This window comes from Lathamus discolor, chromosome 1 (genome assembly GCF_037157495.1).
Source record: "Lathamus discolor isolate bLatDis1 chromosome 1, bLatDis1.hap1, whole genome shotgun sequence".
NCBI lineage: Eukaryota > Metazoa > Chordata > Aves > Psittaciformes > Psittacidae > Lathamus > Lathamus discolor.
Genome location: NC_088884.1, coordinates 55,309,691 through 55,323,662, shown reverse-complemented (window position 1 = coordinate 55,323,662; position 13,972 = coordinate 55,309,691). Strand labels below are relative to the sequence as shown.

At 38.8% G+C, this 13,972-nt stretch overlaps 1 protein-coding gene across 1 annotated transcript in view; it reads left to right on the top strand.

The window, feature by feature from the left end:
* VWF (von Willebrand factor) overlaps nucleotides 1–13,972 on the top strand; it is a 132,292-nt gene that overhangs the window by 108,257 nt on the left and 10,063 nt on the right. Inside the window, exons 43-47 of the mRNA XM_065672083.1 lie at nucleotides 577–726; nucleotides 4,378–4,488; nucleotides 5,851–6,034; nucleotides 6,916–6,956; nucleotides 12,319–12,435. Of these exons, the coding sequence (XP_065528155.1) occupies nucleotides 577–726; nucleotides 4,378–4,488; nucleotides 5,851–6,034; nucleotides 6,916–6,956; nucleotides 12,319–12,435 (603 nt within the window). The remainder of the gene's footprint in view (nucleotides 1–576; nucleotides 727–4,377; nucleotides 4,489–5,850; nucleotides 6,035–6,915; nucleotides 6,957–12,318; nucleotides 12,436–13,972) is intronic.

Here is a 13,972-nt window from a genome sequence, read left to right as displayed (position 1 = left end):
TCTGAGGATACAAGAGAATGAAGGCTTGTAGCTCAAGGCAGGAGCTTTTCAGATCAGCTGATTTAGCTGCAAAAAGTTTGAAGTACATGGCTCCTTCTACAAGCCTCACTGTTTATTATCTCTAAATATTGGGTGGTATTATACTTCCAGGGAAACTGAGTCAGGCCCTGGCTCAGAAACTGATTGCAGATAAAATTCCACAATTCTTTATAAAACATCAGCTTTGGTTGCACTTATTTTCCTTTCCCCAGCAGAGGTGCCACAATTTTAAGACCTGTGGCATTTCTACTGGGTTCAAAATACTCCATAAAATTTACAGAGGGTTTCACATCTTAAAAAGCAGCCTTTTGGAGCCAACAGTATGCCCTTACAAAAAGCAGTGTGCTTTTTCATGTGATAATTGTTGCGTTTGCCCAGGGGGGTTGTGGAGTCTCCTACACTGGAGATATTCAAGGCCCGCCTGGACAAGTTCCTGTGTGATGTACTGTAGGTTACCCTGCTCTTGCAGGGGGGTTGGACTAGATGATCTTTTTAGATCCCTTCCAACCCTTGGGATTCTGTGATTCTGTTCTATAGGTGTGTGTGCACAACAACATAGTCTACCCTGTTGGGACAACCTGGGAAGATGGTTGCAGAGAATGCTTTTGCACTAGTATGAGGGATGATGTTACAGGACTTCAGATGATGGAGTGTCACGACAAAACATGTAACACGTTCTGCTCTCGGGTGAGTAACATTTAAATCAGTGCATTAGCCAGCAGAGCCCTGGTGGGGATCTGAAATGATTACTTTTAAACCTGTGTGTTTTGAGAAACCAGAGAAAAATAGAAAGTAAGTGTTGTAGCAACAAATTATCTTGGGAACAAAGTCTTAAGAGGGCCTAATCATTACTGGCTTCATTTTAAGGTTATTGTTTTAGGATCATATCTTTCTGCCAAGGAAATCGGTGACAAGTTTAGTTTATATTTCAGTAAAAGGAGAACTGCATCCTGAAATGTCTATCATTTACACCACTTGCACAATAAGCACTCATAATGTCTGAAGTTCAATTTCAAACAACTGTTCTAGTTGAAGTTCACTTTCTGAAGAGAATATCTCAGATCTGTCTGTTGCTCAGCTCTGCCTATTATAGCAGTAATAAGACCACATGCTGTGGCCTTTATTATGCTCAGACATCTGCTACATGCTATAAAATTATGTGGTCTACTTTTGGAAGCCCATAAAGGAAGTATGAGCTGCTTTGTTATATCAACGTAGCTGGTCAAGCAGGAGGAGACAGATACTTGGTAAAAAAGTTAATAGAAGAATTCTAGAAGGGCCAAAGGAATTGGTTAAAAGTCAGTAGCACTTCCCAGTGTCATAGATTAGAAGGCTTTGACTATAACATGATTTTGCAAATAAAAGTTCAAAATTGTTTTTATACTTCCTTTAAATTGTCCATTTTACATCCCTAACATTCCTTACCTTAACATAATGTGGCAATTAAGGAAATAAAAAATCACTGTAAAATTAAATGTTATGCTCTAGAGTTGCATTTTCCTCTGGTATCTAGCACCTTGTATCCAAAATCCATAAGCATTACCACGTCCTTGCTTCATGAGGTTAGCATGGATGAGTCACTCTGAAAACAGTTTGAGTCTACAGAAAAAGCAGATGGCAGAAGAGAGGTTAAGAAAAATCAGCACACAATACCTCTTATTTCTTGTTGTGTTTAATAAAATTAACCAGGTTGGAGGAGACCTTTAAGATCAAGTCGAACTGTTACTTCTGGAAGAAAGCTTTTCATTAGCAAACGTTGTATATACAGATATGAGAAGTTAGAGGTGTTCTTTCAGCTTTAGGAAAGACATTATTTACAGTGTGCCTGGGAGTCAAAGACTAACCTTGGGCATAGAGCATGTATGTGCGGCAACATTAACTCGGTCACGGATGAGTTAACATTGTTGAAGAAACCCTGCATTGTCTGATTTATTTTAAATTCTCATTTGAATATTGACTAATATTTACCTTAAAACAGTTAACCATGTATTGAAATTTGACTGTGAATGTTTCAGGTAACCAGACCAATATCTGAAAAGCAATTCTCTTTTCTGGACTCTACTAAGCTAATTGTGCCTAGATTTTTAAAGAATTAATACAACTATATTTCACTACCATTGAACTTATAGCCTCTGTATCAGAACAAGGCTAGACAGCATATTTATATATATGTGTATGTGCACTTGAGAAGGTGTGAGCAAAATATAATTTTTTTTTAAATAATATTTTCTATTTAAGACACTTCTAATAGTGTCCTTCCCTAGGACCAGAGGAAAAAACCCAGTCCATTAAAACTCTCCCTGACAAAGCAAACTAGTGATCTTTCTGCAAGCATAGGGTTTAATGAGAAAGCTTGAGGATGCCCAGTGCAGTGAAAACCATGATGTGAGAGCTTTCAGCTGTTGCAAGAAAGTCCCTTTGATTCCCATTTTTAGAAGATATTTGTTTCTAGTATGCCAACTGTTATGAAATATTAGATCTAAATATCTGGCTGTGTATTGGCTCATAGCCATAACTTAATCAATAATTCGTTATTCCAAAAAAGTATCATTAAGGCAGAGCTACAGATATGTAAAGAAATATCGTAGAAAAAAGTGAATGTTTCGTTTAAATAAAAAATCCCACATTTCTCTGAGAAGGTTGACAGAAAATACAGGATTTTTGCTTGCAAACTATATGTGGGTTTACTTCATTACACATCATAGTCCCCTCACTTTTTTTGTCCTCTATCTTTCTGTTACCAAAGTTTTGAGAAATTGGGCAGATAGTTGCTGCAATCATGGCATGTGCCACAAGGAGGAGTGGTGTCTCCCTCCTGAGCTTCTTCCATTATTATTTCTGTTGAGAGTACGCCAGACTACATCCCTTCAGAGCATCATGATGGTGAAATAGCTAAAAGCCTTCTAAACATCTTAAAATCACTAGTATACTAGAGAAGGGAGGACTTTGCTTAATTTCTGTCAGTGTTCTTGGAGTTAGGCACTTTGTGTAAGTAATATAAGTGGGGTTTAAAGTAGTGGATAACTTAGAGTATTAGATGATTATTAATAGTATGAAGCATAATTTTCTGTGATAAGTGTTTGAGACAAAGCCATTTGGCTGAGTGTGTGTAAATTAATTAGATTAGGTTTTCAAGTGTCTTGATTAATTACATTAAAATAAAGAATATTTGGACCCTATGTGCAAAAGCATAGTGAATGATGGTTGTAATAGATGCTGACTACAAAAGCTATGACTTTAATCTCCAATATTGCAAAGGGATATTTTTCGTTGAAATAACATGCAAAGCATGGTAGTAAATGGCTTAATGGTGCGTGTTAAGGAGGTCCGAGAAACTAATGTAAAAGGAAGACTGTTGTTTGAATATCAGATATGCAGGATCACATTAAAAAAAATGTGAGAGTCTTGTTGAAAGGTAATTTCAAACATCCTGCTTTCATTTTAAAGCATAACTTATTATGGAAAGTAGGAAGTGATACCTTAATGTTCTAGAGACTTTCAGAGTATTAAGTCCTCACCTGGGGTACTTTTTCCCTTTCCACTTCTGCCTTTTTATGTCATTGTTCTTTTCTGTCTTGTGGCAAAAGAGGGTAGATTTAGATTAGACATTAGGAAGTTCTTCACTGTGAGGGTGGTGAGGCACTGGTACAGGTTGCCCAGAGAAGCTGTGGCTGCCCCATCCCTGGGTGTTCAAGGCCAGGTTGGATGGGCCTTGGAGTAACCTGGTCTAGTGGAAGGTGTCCCTGCCTGTGACATGGGGGTTGGAACTATGTGATTGTTAAGGTCCCTTCCAACCTAAACCATTCTGTGATTCTACAAAATCCTTGTGCTATTACATATTTGAACAGAACCTAGGAAAAGAAAGATGTTTTTTATGATTTCGTTTATTTTTTTTTTTAAGTGCTAGGCAGTGTTAACATTTTCTATACTCCAAGAAGGGGTGGTCCATACTACACTAGAGATGCTGAAATCCTCACAAAGTTCATTAATTGGTTGGCATGACCTAAGCAAGGATAGTACCTAGAATTAGTCCATATAGTTGAAACTAATATGTCTTATTTAGCAGGAACTAAAGAGATAAGAATTTCTGCTGTTAATGTTGTGTGCATTTTAATTTATTTTTTCTACAGATAATGTCATTTAACAGGATGCTGAGGTGGGTGGACCACTTGTTTGCTTTGTAATAACAGTGTGTGGCCTTACAGTTCTATTTTCAACCTCCCCTTTCTGCAAAAAGTTGCTAATATTAAACATTTATCCCAGTGTTTTCTTTTGGGATTAATCAACTAATTTGTCTCTTATTCCTGGATCAGTCAGTCCTTTTATTTTCTTCTACAGGGTTACAAGTACATTGTGCAAGAAGGGGAATGTTGTGGGAGATGCCAGAAGACTGCCTGTGAGGAGCAGATATTCTGGTCTCGGGGTGATGCAGATCCTCGTTTGCATGAGGTGAGGTGGCAGTGGCATGGCCATTTAAAATGTGCTGCAGATACCCTGCTGCCCTGGAAAGCTACCTGGATATTTTTTTCTGGTTTTGCCTACACTTTTAATTGCTTCAAGTTATTCAGTTTGTTCTATCCCTAACCCAACCACCCTTGGCAAGCCTCTGCCAGTAACATTGAATTGCTTAACCTATGCAGAGCTTTGGATTCAAGAAAGGCAGGAGCAGTTAGTTAAATATTTTTAAAATAACAGACCTTCTCCTCATCTTTTCTTCCCTAAGTGTTGTTCTTTATAAAGCATCTGCATTTTCAGCTACCTCTCATGTTCGCATGTTAATATTGGTTTTTTAATCGCTTCTTTTACAAAGGCAGTCTGATGCACTCTTTTAAAAAATGTTAATGGATCATTTTGCAGCCTGCTTCTTCCCTGATTTTTTCCAAGGGAATTTCTTAATGTGGATCAGTATCCTTTTCAGCTTTGTAAAACAAGTCTTCAGAAGGCCCATTTGAACGTCCCAATGTGTCTTACTGATTTCTGTTGTACTGACAGAGTAATAAGTGCTGATACTCTGCTACCTCTCTCTTACTATGTCCTCTTTCAACTCTTCTGTCATTAACAATGAAGTAAGTGTATAACATGAGAAGTATGAACACATGAAAATATTCCCTAGCTTTCTGAACAAAAATATTTGAATTTACTGGACTTTGGGATCTGACTTTCACTTTTCAGTATTCTTGAAGTGTATTCAGAGTGTTAACAGTGGGGACATACAGCTGCAAAGCAGTGATCAGGTCTTCCCGGTGCTGAACTGTGACAGCATCTTCTTTCTGGCCTGTAGTGGTGTCTCTTCCCATAATAGTGCTTGAAGTTCCCACATTGTCTGACCCATGGGCAATTATAATCAGTAGGACTGTCAACAGGTTCCAGTCTCTTCTACATTTGCAAGTATTTTCTGGTGTAGAGCCTATTGCCAAAGCCTCCTTTGGGCTGACTAGAACTGACTTGCGGCAGGTTCCAGCAGAAGGAGGACCTGCAAAGAGGTGCAGCCAGCTACTGAGTAACAAATGTAGATTTAAATCTAGCTAGGAGTGCTGTTTCTTCTTCAAATGTTATTTAACCAGCCCCTTTATTTTTAACCTTGAGGATACTCCTGTAACTCCTATGCTTTACAAACTAAGCAGCAGACTGTTCTATAAACTGATTGTTGCAGTGAGGATTTGTGGAGAACTGTTGAGTGACAGACTGTTCCTAACACAGTAAATGTGCTCTTTGCAAACCAGCATGCTTGCAAGCAACCTGTGGTGGTCTTCCCTCTATGAAGTGGCACAAACACTGCTATCTATAATTAGTTCTACAATTTCCCATCAGGTTGGCACAGAGTGGCGATCCCCCTTCAACCATTGCATTGTCAATGAATGTGTCCGGGTGAACAATGAGGTTTTTGTGCAGCAAAAGAATATTTCTTGCTCTCAAATGGATGTGCCTGACTGTCCAGAGGGAACTGAACTACGCTGTGACCAAGTAATAGATTGCTGTCCTTCCTGCAGATGTGGTAAGGTTTTGTGTATGACAAATGGAATCACTCATCTCATGTGTTGATGTCTTGTTTCTCAACAGCACAAAAACTTTCCAAAGTGCGTGTTTTGCAAGTATACTACTGCTTTAACGCTCTCCTGTATAATTTAGACATTGAGTACAATAGCACCTGCTGCTATTACTTTCTCTTTCCAGCTGACCTTTACTGTCTCTTTTTGAACAAATTGCAATTGAAACTATTTTGCAGTGCTTCAGAGACATACCAGGCTATGTTTCTACAGCTCCAGCCTGCACTTTTTAGCATTTTAAAGAGGTCTTGAGATGCTTTTGTCATAGGAAGTGCCTGCTATGAACATGAAATTTGTTTGCAGCCATGCTGTCTTCTGTGTGTCTCTGAGCATGTGACTTTGGCCTTTTCTTAGCACAGACTTTGGTCAAAAGTCCAAATCAGAAGATTCGGCTAATTGGCCTCAGTCTGGGAAGATGCCCAGTTATATTTAATTGACTAGTATATATGCAACCACAGGGTGAGGATCTAGCAGTGGGAGTATCTAGCAGTGGGAGGAGGAGGGGAAATATGAGCTGTAACTTGCAGAAAACCTAAGCACATCTTCTGAGAGTGCAAGGCTTGAATTGGAGGGGAAAACTTATATTGTGCCATGTACTTGTTAAAAAAACAACTCAGCAAGACATAATTGGAGGTGGAATTCAGAAGAACTACAGATTGTTACCTTTCAAGGTATAATGTAAGAGGGCTCAGTTATGCCTTTTTACAGTGAAAGGATCTAAATGTTCTTTGGAATACTAGTAAGTCAAAAAAGCATACCTGTGGTTTAATTAATCTTGATAATGTCATGATAACAGTAATGCTAAATGGAATATTATCTTTTTTTTCAGTACCCCTCAATGGTTGTCCTTTGAATGGCACTGTTATTGGGGTAAGATGTGATTCCTTTTATTTGCTATGATGGTGAGACATTTAGATATAAGAATGAGCTTTTGAAGAACACAAACTTGCCAGAATACACATAAGCATCCAAGGCAGCTTTGTCCAGATAAAACCTCTGGAAGTGAGACCTTGGTGTAAGAGAAGTGGCAAGAGGCTCAGCGTGTATATGTCCAGTTCATGACTCTGCCACAGTCTCCGTATATGACAATAAATATTTCTGTAAAAGGGACACAGAATGTTTCCTTATTGTCATGGTTTAAACCCAGCCATGCAGCTCATTCACTCACTCCCTCCCTTCCTCCCCCAACTCCTGGAGGGATGGGGAGGAGAATCAAAAGAATGTAACACCCACAGGTTGAGATAAAAACAGTCCAGTAACTAAGGTATAACACAAATCACTACTGCTATCACCAATAATAATAATAATGATAAAGGAAATAACAAGGGAAGAGAATACAACACCTCACAACCTGCCAACCGATACTTCTCCCCCACCCAGCCGTGAATCAGCCCTTCTGGGTAACTCTCAGTCACATCCTGGGCATGACGTGCTTGTGGTATGGAATACCTCTTTGGTCAGTTTGGGTCAGGTGTCCTGTCTCTGCTTCCTCCCAACTTCCCCTCCTCCCTGGCAGAGCATGAGGCTCAGAAAGTCTGTGGTCAGACTAAACATTTGAGCGGTAACTAAAAACATCGGTGTTATCAGTGCTGTTCCCAGGCCAAAAGTCAAAACCACAGCACTGCACCAGCTACTGAGGAGAAAAATGGCTGCTACTCCTGAACCCAGGACACTTATCTTGAAAGGAAGCTTAAGAAAAGTTCTTAGAAACTGTGGTAATCTGTGTTGTGCAATGACTCGCAGGCTACCAAATGCACAGGAAACTGTCTGTGAGAGATAATCTCAAACATGATCCTTGCGCACTTCAGGGAAGCAAAAACTTCCCACATTCTACCTAGAGGATAACACAGATTAAAAAAGGATGGAGAGTCTTGCTCCACCTGTGTGGAATGAGGAGTATCCCTCCTTGGCTATTAGCAGGAACAGGAAAGATGAGCTTCCTCACTGTTTGACCTCTTTTGCCTTTCAAGATCTCTGCTGATATGCCCTCAGAGGAAATTTTTTCTCAACTGCACATTTAATGGATAGATTAAGACATGTTTAACCCAGCCCATGATAGTGGGAATGATGGGAGTTAAGCATCTGATCTCATTTATGCCGAATTTATCTTTGGAGAGCTCTGTCAATTGTCCATTGTTTCCCTAAATCCATATTCTGGCAGCACCTCTAGTGTCAAAGAGCTCAAAATATTCTCATCATTCCCCAGGGAAACAGGTCCTCTTTAGTCATTTAACCTAACTTCTAACCTATGTATTCCTGTATTTTCAATGTGTGTCTTTCTTTCTTCTTCATTTATTTAAAAGATAAGTTTACCCAAATCTGTTTGGACTTTTGAGGTATGGCAGAGAGAACATTTCTCCAGCTATTTCTTCTGTGTTTGATTTTTTTCTTAGTTGAAAGGTGTAAGTTTATCAGTTTGCTAGAGCTCCTGTCATGAGCTCATGTCATTCTATGTGGGGATTACTTCCCTGTAGAATTAAATCCAGGGAATAATTCTCCCTTTCTTGTCAGAAGACTGGGAGAAAGGCTTTAAAGCGGTAAAATCTAAAATCCTCTTCTTTCTCTTTGGTTCCTCTGTTTGTCTCATCTATAGTATGTTGTCAAAATAGTAGTGGCATTTTATAAAGACCATTCTTGTAGAGAATGTCATGCAGTACAGTAAATGCTAGCTTCTGCCACCTTCTGTTACATAGGATATACATATATATATATACACTGTATGTGGCAAAAAAGTTTCTTTCATGAACAACTAATTTTTTTCTCTTCCCCTGATCTATCACATCTTTGTTCTGTTTTTGAGTGTTTTAAAATATTTTAAAATACTTTAAAGCATAAGCAAATTTTGAAATAAAATGTCATATTGAAGGCAAGATGAGAAGTATCCATATTTTGCAGACTTAAAATATTTCAGCTTCTACAATATGGGAAAAAATTCTTATGTTAATAAAATTTTCCCAGTTTAGAATGAATTCAGAAAGTGTTTCAGCTGAAGAAGACTACATTTTGACTCATTCTTATTTGCTATTTGGCCATGTATAAAAGCGATCTCTTTTTTTTTCCATGTAATACAGATTTTAAAATGTCTTCTTGTATTTCCTGACAATTAATCATTTTATCAAACACTGCCTGTGCAAGATTTTGAGGGTGTAGGTAGGCCCCAGCTGTTATGTGACTTCTGTGCTCTTGCTGTTGCAAATGTAAAGCATTACTGAAGTTAGCATTCAACAACGCAGTCACAAAAATATTTTCTCAGGATGGAAAGTGCGAAATTCGAGTTGAGACATAATCTTAAAAGATTTCTAAACAAAGTGGCCATTTTGATTAAAAAAAAAAAAAAAAGCTTATAGTAGGACTTGTCTTAATTACATTTTCTCTTCAATTAGGCCAGCTTAATTTAATAACTTATTATAAGCTTACTAGTATATAATACAGCTTCTTAGCTGTATGTTTGAGAGCTTTTGAGCAGCTGGCATTACTACAACCATGTCTTACACTATTCACTACTTCAATGACTGTTCCAGAGTTCTGGTCAGGAAGGAAGATGTGCTGTCCACAGAAGTTTATACTTCCTGGATTTCAAAACCTTTATTCTGGGTCCTTTAAGAATAGGCTTCAAGTTTCATTTTATATCAAGGGAAAACTTTGCTCCATTAACTCATTGACTAAATAGTTCCAAGTTTTGAGTCTTTTACTGCAGTTCTGTTCAGTGACTGTGTTCTTAATCCCTTTACATTTTTGTCTTGTATCTGGTTACCAATATTATATTCCAGTAATTTGGTGTATTGCATTCACTGTGCTGTTCTTAACAATGCTGTGGGCTTTAACTGCAGACTTCCAAGCAGGTGGCTGTATTTACCAAAAGGATTATCTGTATCACTCATCTGTTTTCCCAGGCTTTTACTGAGTGGCATTTTTAAAGGAGATCTGAGTAGATCTGGGCTCTGTGCAGGTTAATTTGGTTGCACTGACTAACACAGGGGCAGCAGATGTTGACATTTCATTTAAAGTTAGCCAAGAAGACACATGATAGGTGTATTACAGAAAGGAAAAAAGATGTATCAATCCATTATTTCATTCAGTTCTGCCATGCTAAGCTATGTTTGTTCACAGAAAGCCATTGTTAAAGCCATTTGCATGCTGATCCCTAAATACATTAAATAAATATCATAGAGCTAAGCTGTGATGCAAACTTTGGAACAAGGCAAGACCTTCCTCTGAAAGTTCAAAGCCCTTGTGTGTGAGGATTTAGTTTCAACATGTCTCTAGTAAACCCTAAGTTCCTGCCTGTAATAATGATTTTGGTATATACTCCACTTTATCTTTTTTGTATTTAATTGGAATGTTATAACTATGAGAAGATACATTGAGGACATCGATTGTAATATCAGTTGTGGCTTTATAAACCCTTTCTTCCTGATGTGAAAACCTAGAGCTACTGAAGCATTCTGTGATAAGTGTTTATTTGTAGAGGGCTGGAATTAAGTATGATTATGATTGTAAACAGAACAAACCCAACCATATTTTGAAACAGGTCAATATGGCGAGGACATCTCCCAGATGTGGAAGGCTTTTGTGTGGACATGAACATGTGTGGAGCGACTAATCAGTAAAGTGCTACTAGTGGCAGTGGGCTGAATGCCCTTGAGAGGCCTCTAGTGTGTAATTGAACTATTGCTCTAGTGTCTGAATGTTTTCCAATGTTGAGAGTTAAAAAGAAGTCTGGAGTGTTGTATGACATTTGCTATCTGTCCCTCTCCTATAAGAAAACGTTATCAGTGTGTCCTTGTGCCTGCCATCTGCTGATGTCTTTTAACCCTCAAGATTAGTGACCTGATATTCACTATAAAATGTTAAACCAAGAAAGTTGAAGAGTCCTGTGTTTTGAGGTATCAAGATGAGTTGCTAAAGGCAGGGATCAACCCGTTAGTATTACCACCTCCATCATCTTGTATGTGCAGGATCTTTTTTTCTAGACAAACCAGGAAAAAAGTCATTGCTCTTGCTGGTGCTTTGTATTAGGTCACTGAGGGCTGAGGACCTCTGTTGTGCTGGAGTGCAGATTAAGAATGTAATTAAAATTCCTTAATGAGAACATTTATCCTTCGGTGTATATGTTGGAGTGTTGACTCTTAACTACTCATAAATGTATTACCTTTACACTGTTACTCTGGCCAGCTTCTTAGCTTTGCTCCATTTGTTCCATGAGTGTTTACCAGTGTGGCACAATTCCTCTTCCAAGTGAAGTTAACAGGGACATTTTAATGACTTTTGGAGCACAATTTAAAGCTTTTATAATCTAGCAATATTCAGTGTCTGTTTACCTTATTTATTAGGTTTTAGAAGCTCTTTGTGAAAATCCTCAATGGGACTCCTCCCATTTTGTCCCTTCAACCATTGTGACTTGTTATTTTGGGGTTGAAAGGAAAGGCTGTACATTTGGGAAGCAGAAGGACTTTGTATTTAGAATTCCTTTTAGTGCTAGGAATACAGTTACTAACTCCACATCCTTTTGTTTTCCATTTAATAGTTTGGCTTTTTTGCTCTACATTTTAAATGTCATTTTAGTTTGTTTTGGAAAAGTGGCAGGATCCAGCAAACAAGGTGCTCAGGGAATTTGAATTGCGTGCCAGCTCAGCCACTGCTTTGCTTGCAACTATGAACAAGTTCTGTTCTTCACTCAGTAATCCTGTTTATGGTTTTGTTTATCTTTTTGTAATTTTAATCTTTTAGGCCTCTAGAGATTCTAAGCAGTATTGTTACAGGAACAACAGCAAATAATTTCTGCCCCTCATCTGTGGGTTGCAATGGCTCAAGAATAAAGAACTTGTTGGCAAACTAGTTCACCGTACTTGGGAAAAATGAACTTATGGCAACCACCTATACACGTAGCCAGGATGGCTTATGACAAAATCTTTCTCATCACTTTCGCAGATTCATCTCTTGCTTGCTAGCTTTGTAAGCAACACAGTAAGAAATGCCAATGCCATTTCCCAGGTTAAGGAATTCTAAAAGGCTTACTTGAAAAATATCCTTGTGCTATGCTGCTTATTCTGGAATTATATATGCAAAAAATTGGGTCTCTGGAAAGTGGGGGCATTGTTTTTCTGTTTTGTTTTGCAGAGAATTGCAATGCAAGATCTAATGAAAGAGATTTAACCTAGATAAAACTGCTTATTTATTTGAGTTATGCTGAAGAGACTGTTACTGACTTAAACTGGTTCTAATGTTTCAGCCGTGGAGACGCCTGATGGTGGATCAATGCACAACCTGTCACTGCACCCTCCAGTCAACACCTTCTCTGAGATACACTCTGACATGTACAAAATTAAACTGTGAACCATGTCCAGTGGTAAGTGTGAGTGGTCTGGATATTCTGGTTACGAATGTGTCGCATAGGAAGGTCATATTCTTAGTTGTATACAGTTTATATTCTGTACAACTCTGGGACCTGTTGGCTTTCCTCGAGTTTTTCTGAGGAGTCATGGCCCTGTGTTCTTCTTCTCCTGAATTAGACTACATATACCAAATGTGATCTAAATCCACAGTGTTTGAAAGGAAATGCTTCATAGTACTCAGGTCCACAAGCATTTTTATTGTGCATTTTAGACTACTTACCTTTAGGGCAAAATAAGGTTTGGCAAATCATTTGCAACAGGAGCTGCTGTGTCTCCTTTCCTATCTGTCCCTCTGGGGATCAGCAGCTTAGCCAGATCTCTACTTCAGAGCTTTCCTATGACTATTCTAAATTGTCTAATAGCTGGGCTCAATAACATTTCTGTCTGCTTCCCAGCCATGCCTTAGGTGATTTAAGGTGATTGACCCCTTCAGTTCCACTGGCCTTTTTGAAGTCTTTGCTGCTGCTTTGCTGCCATCTTCTGAAAGGAATGAACTTGGCTGAGAAAGTCGGAGGCAAATAGCATCCATTTGTACTCTGCTGCCCAGCAGCGTGACCAGAGTGCCTGACTAGTTCTGTTCAATCATGTAGTTTTCTTTCTTAGCACCAAAACCTCAGGTGGAAGGGGACCTAAGCAAGCTGCAGAGGCTGGCTTAATCTCTCTCCGTCAGAAAAGCACAGACCAGCAGCTAAGTTTCACAGAAAAAGGCTTACATGCCCTTTCCTCTTCTGCCTTACCCTGGATAAAGACTGGAGCCCAATGGGCCCAACTAAACTCAGGGCCTGTGCAAGTGGTGTGGCCATTGTACCAAAAAGTCACATCTCTAATATGATGATATGGGATTCCCAGTTGAAATCCAGCAGAGGCATACATTGATAGGGTTCCTGCAAAAAAGAGGGGGGAAGTTTTAGATGAGTCCAGTTTTCAATCCCTAAGTAGAACTGAAAAAAGACAATGTAGTTCTGGACCCTAATATTACCCCTCCTGTAGGTATGATTATAGACACCGGCTTCTGAAAGGAAAATAAATGGCCAAGCTCAGTGCTGAGCATCTTCCTCACTGCCACAAAATATAACCTGGCAGATCAGTGGAAAAAACCCAGATACACTAGAGTGAATCTGTGGCCAGAAACATGTGTGCATATGCACATTCCCATATAAAAATGCACAAACATCAATTCTTGCTTTTCAATGCAAGAAGCCAGCTGTAGAAATTAAAGGTAGAGGAATCAATAAAATACATGTTAAAAAAGTGGGGAAACATTCATCTCCTGCTTCTTCTTTTGCCTACCTGACCCAAAAATACACACTAAGCAAACAGCCCTGAGGAAAGGGCAATTTCCAGTTAGGCTTATTAAGCACTGTGAAGTTGTGTTTAGGAGATGTGCAGCTACCCAAGGGAGATGGCAAGTCTAGGTGTTTGTTTGTAGCCACTTTAATGAATCTGTGGAGCTTGAGGGGAGAAAAATATCAAATAACATACAGAATGTCT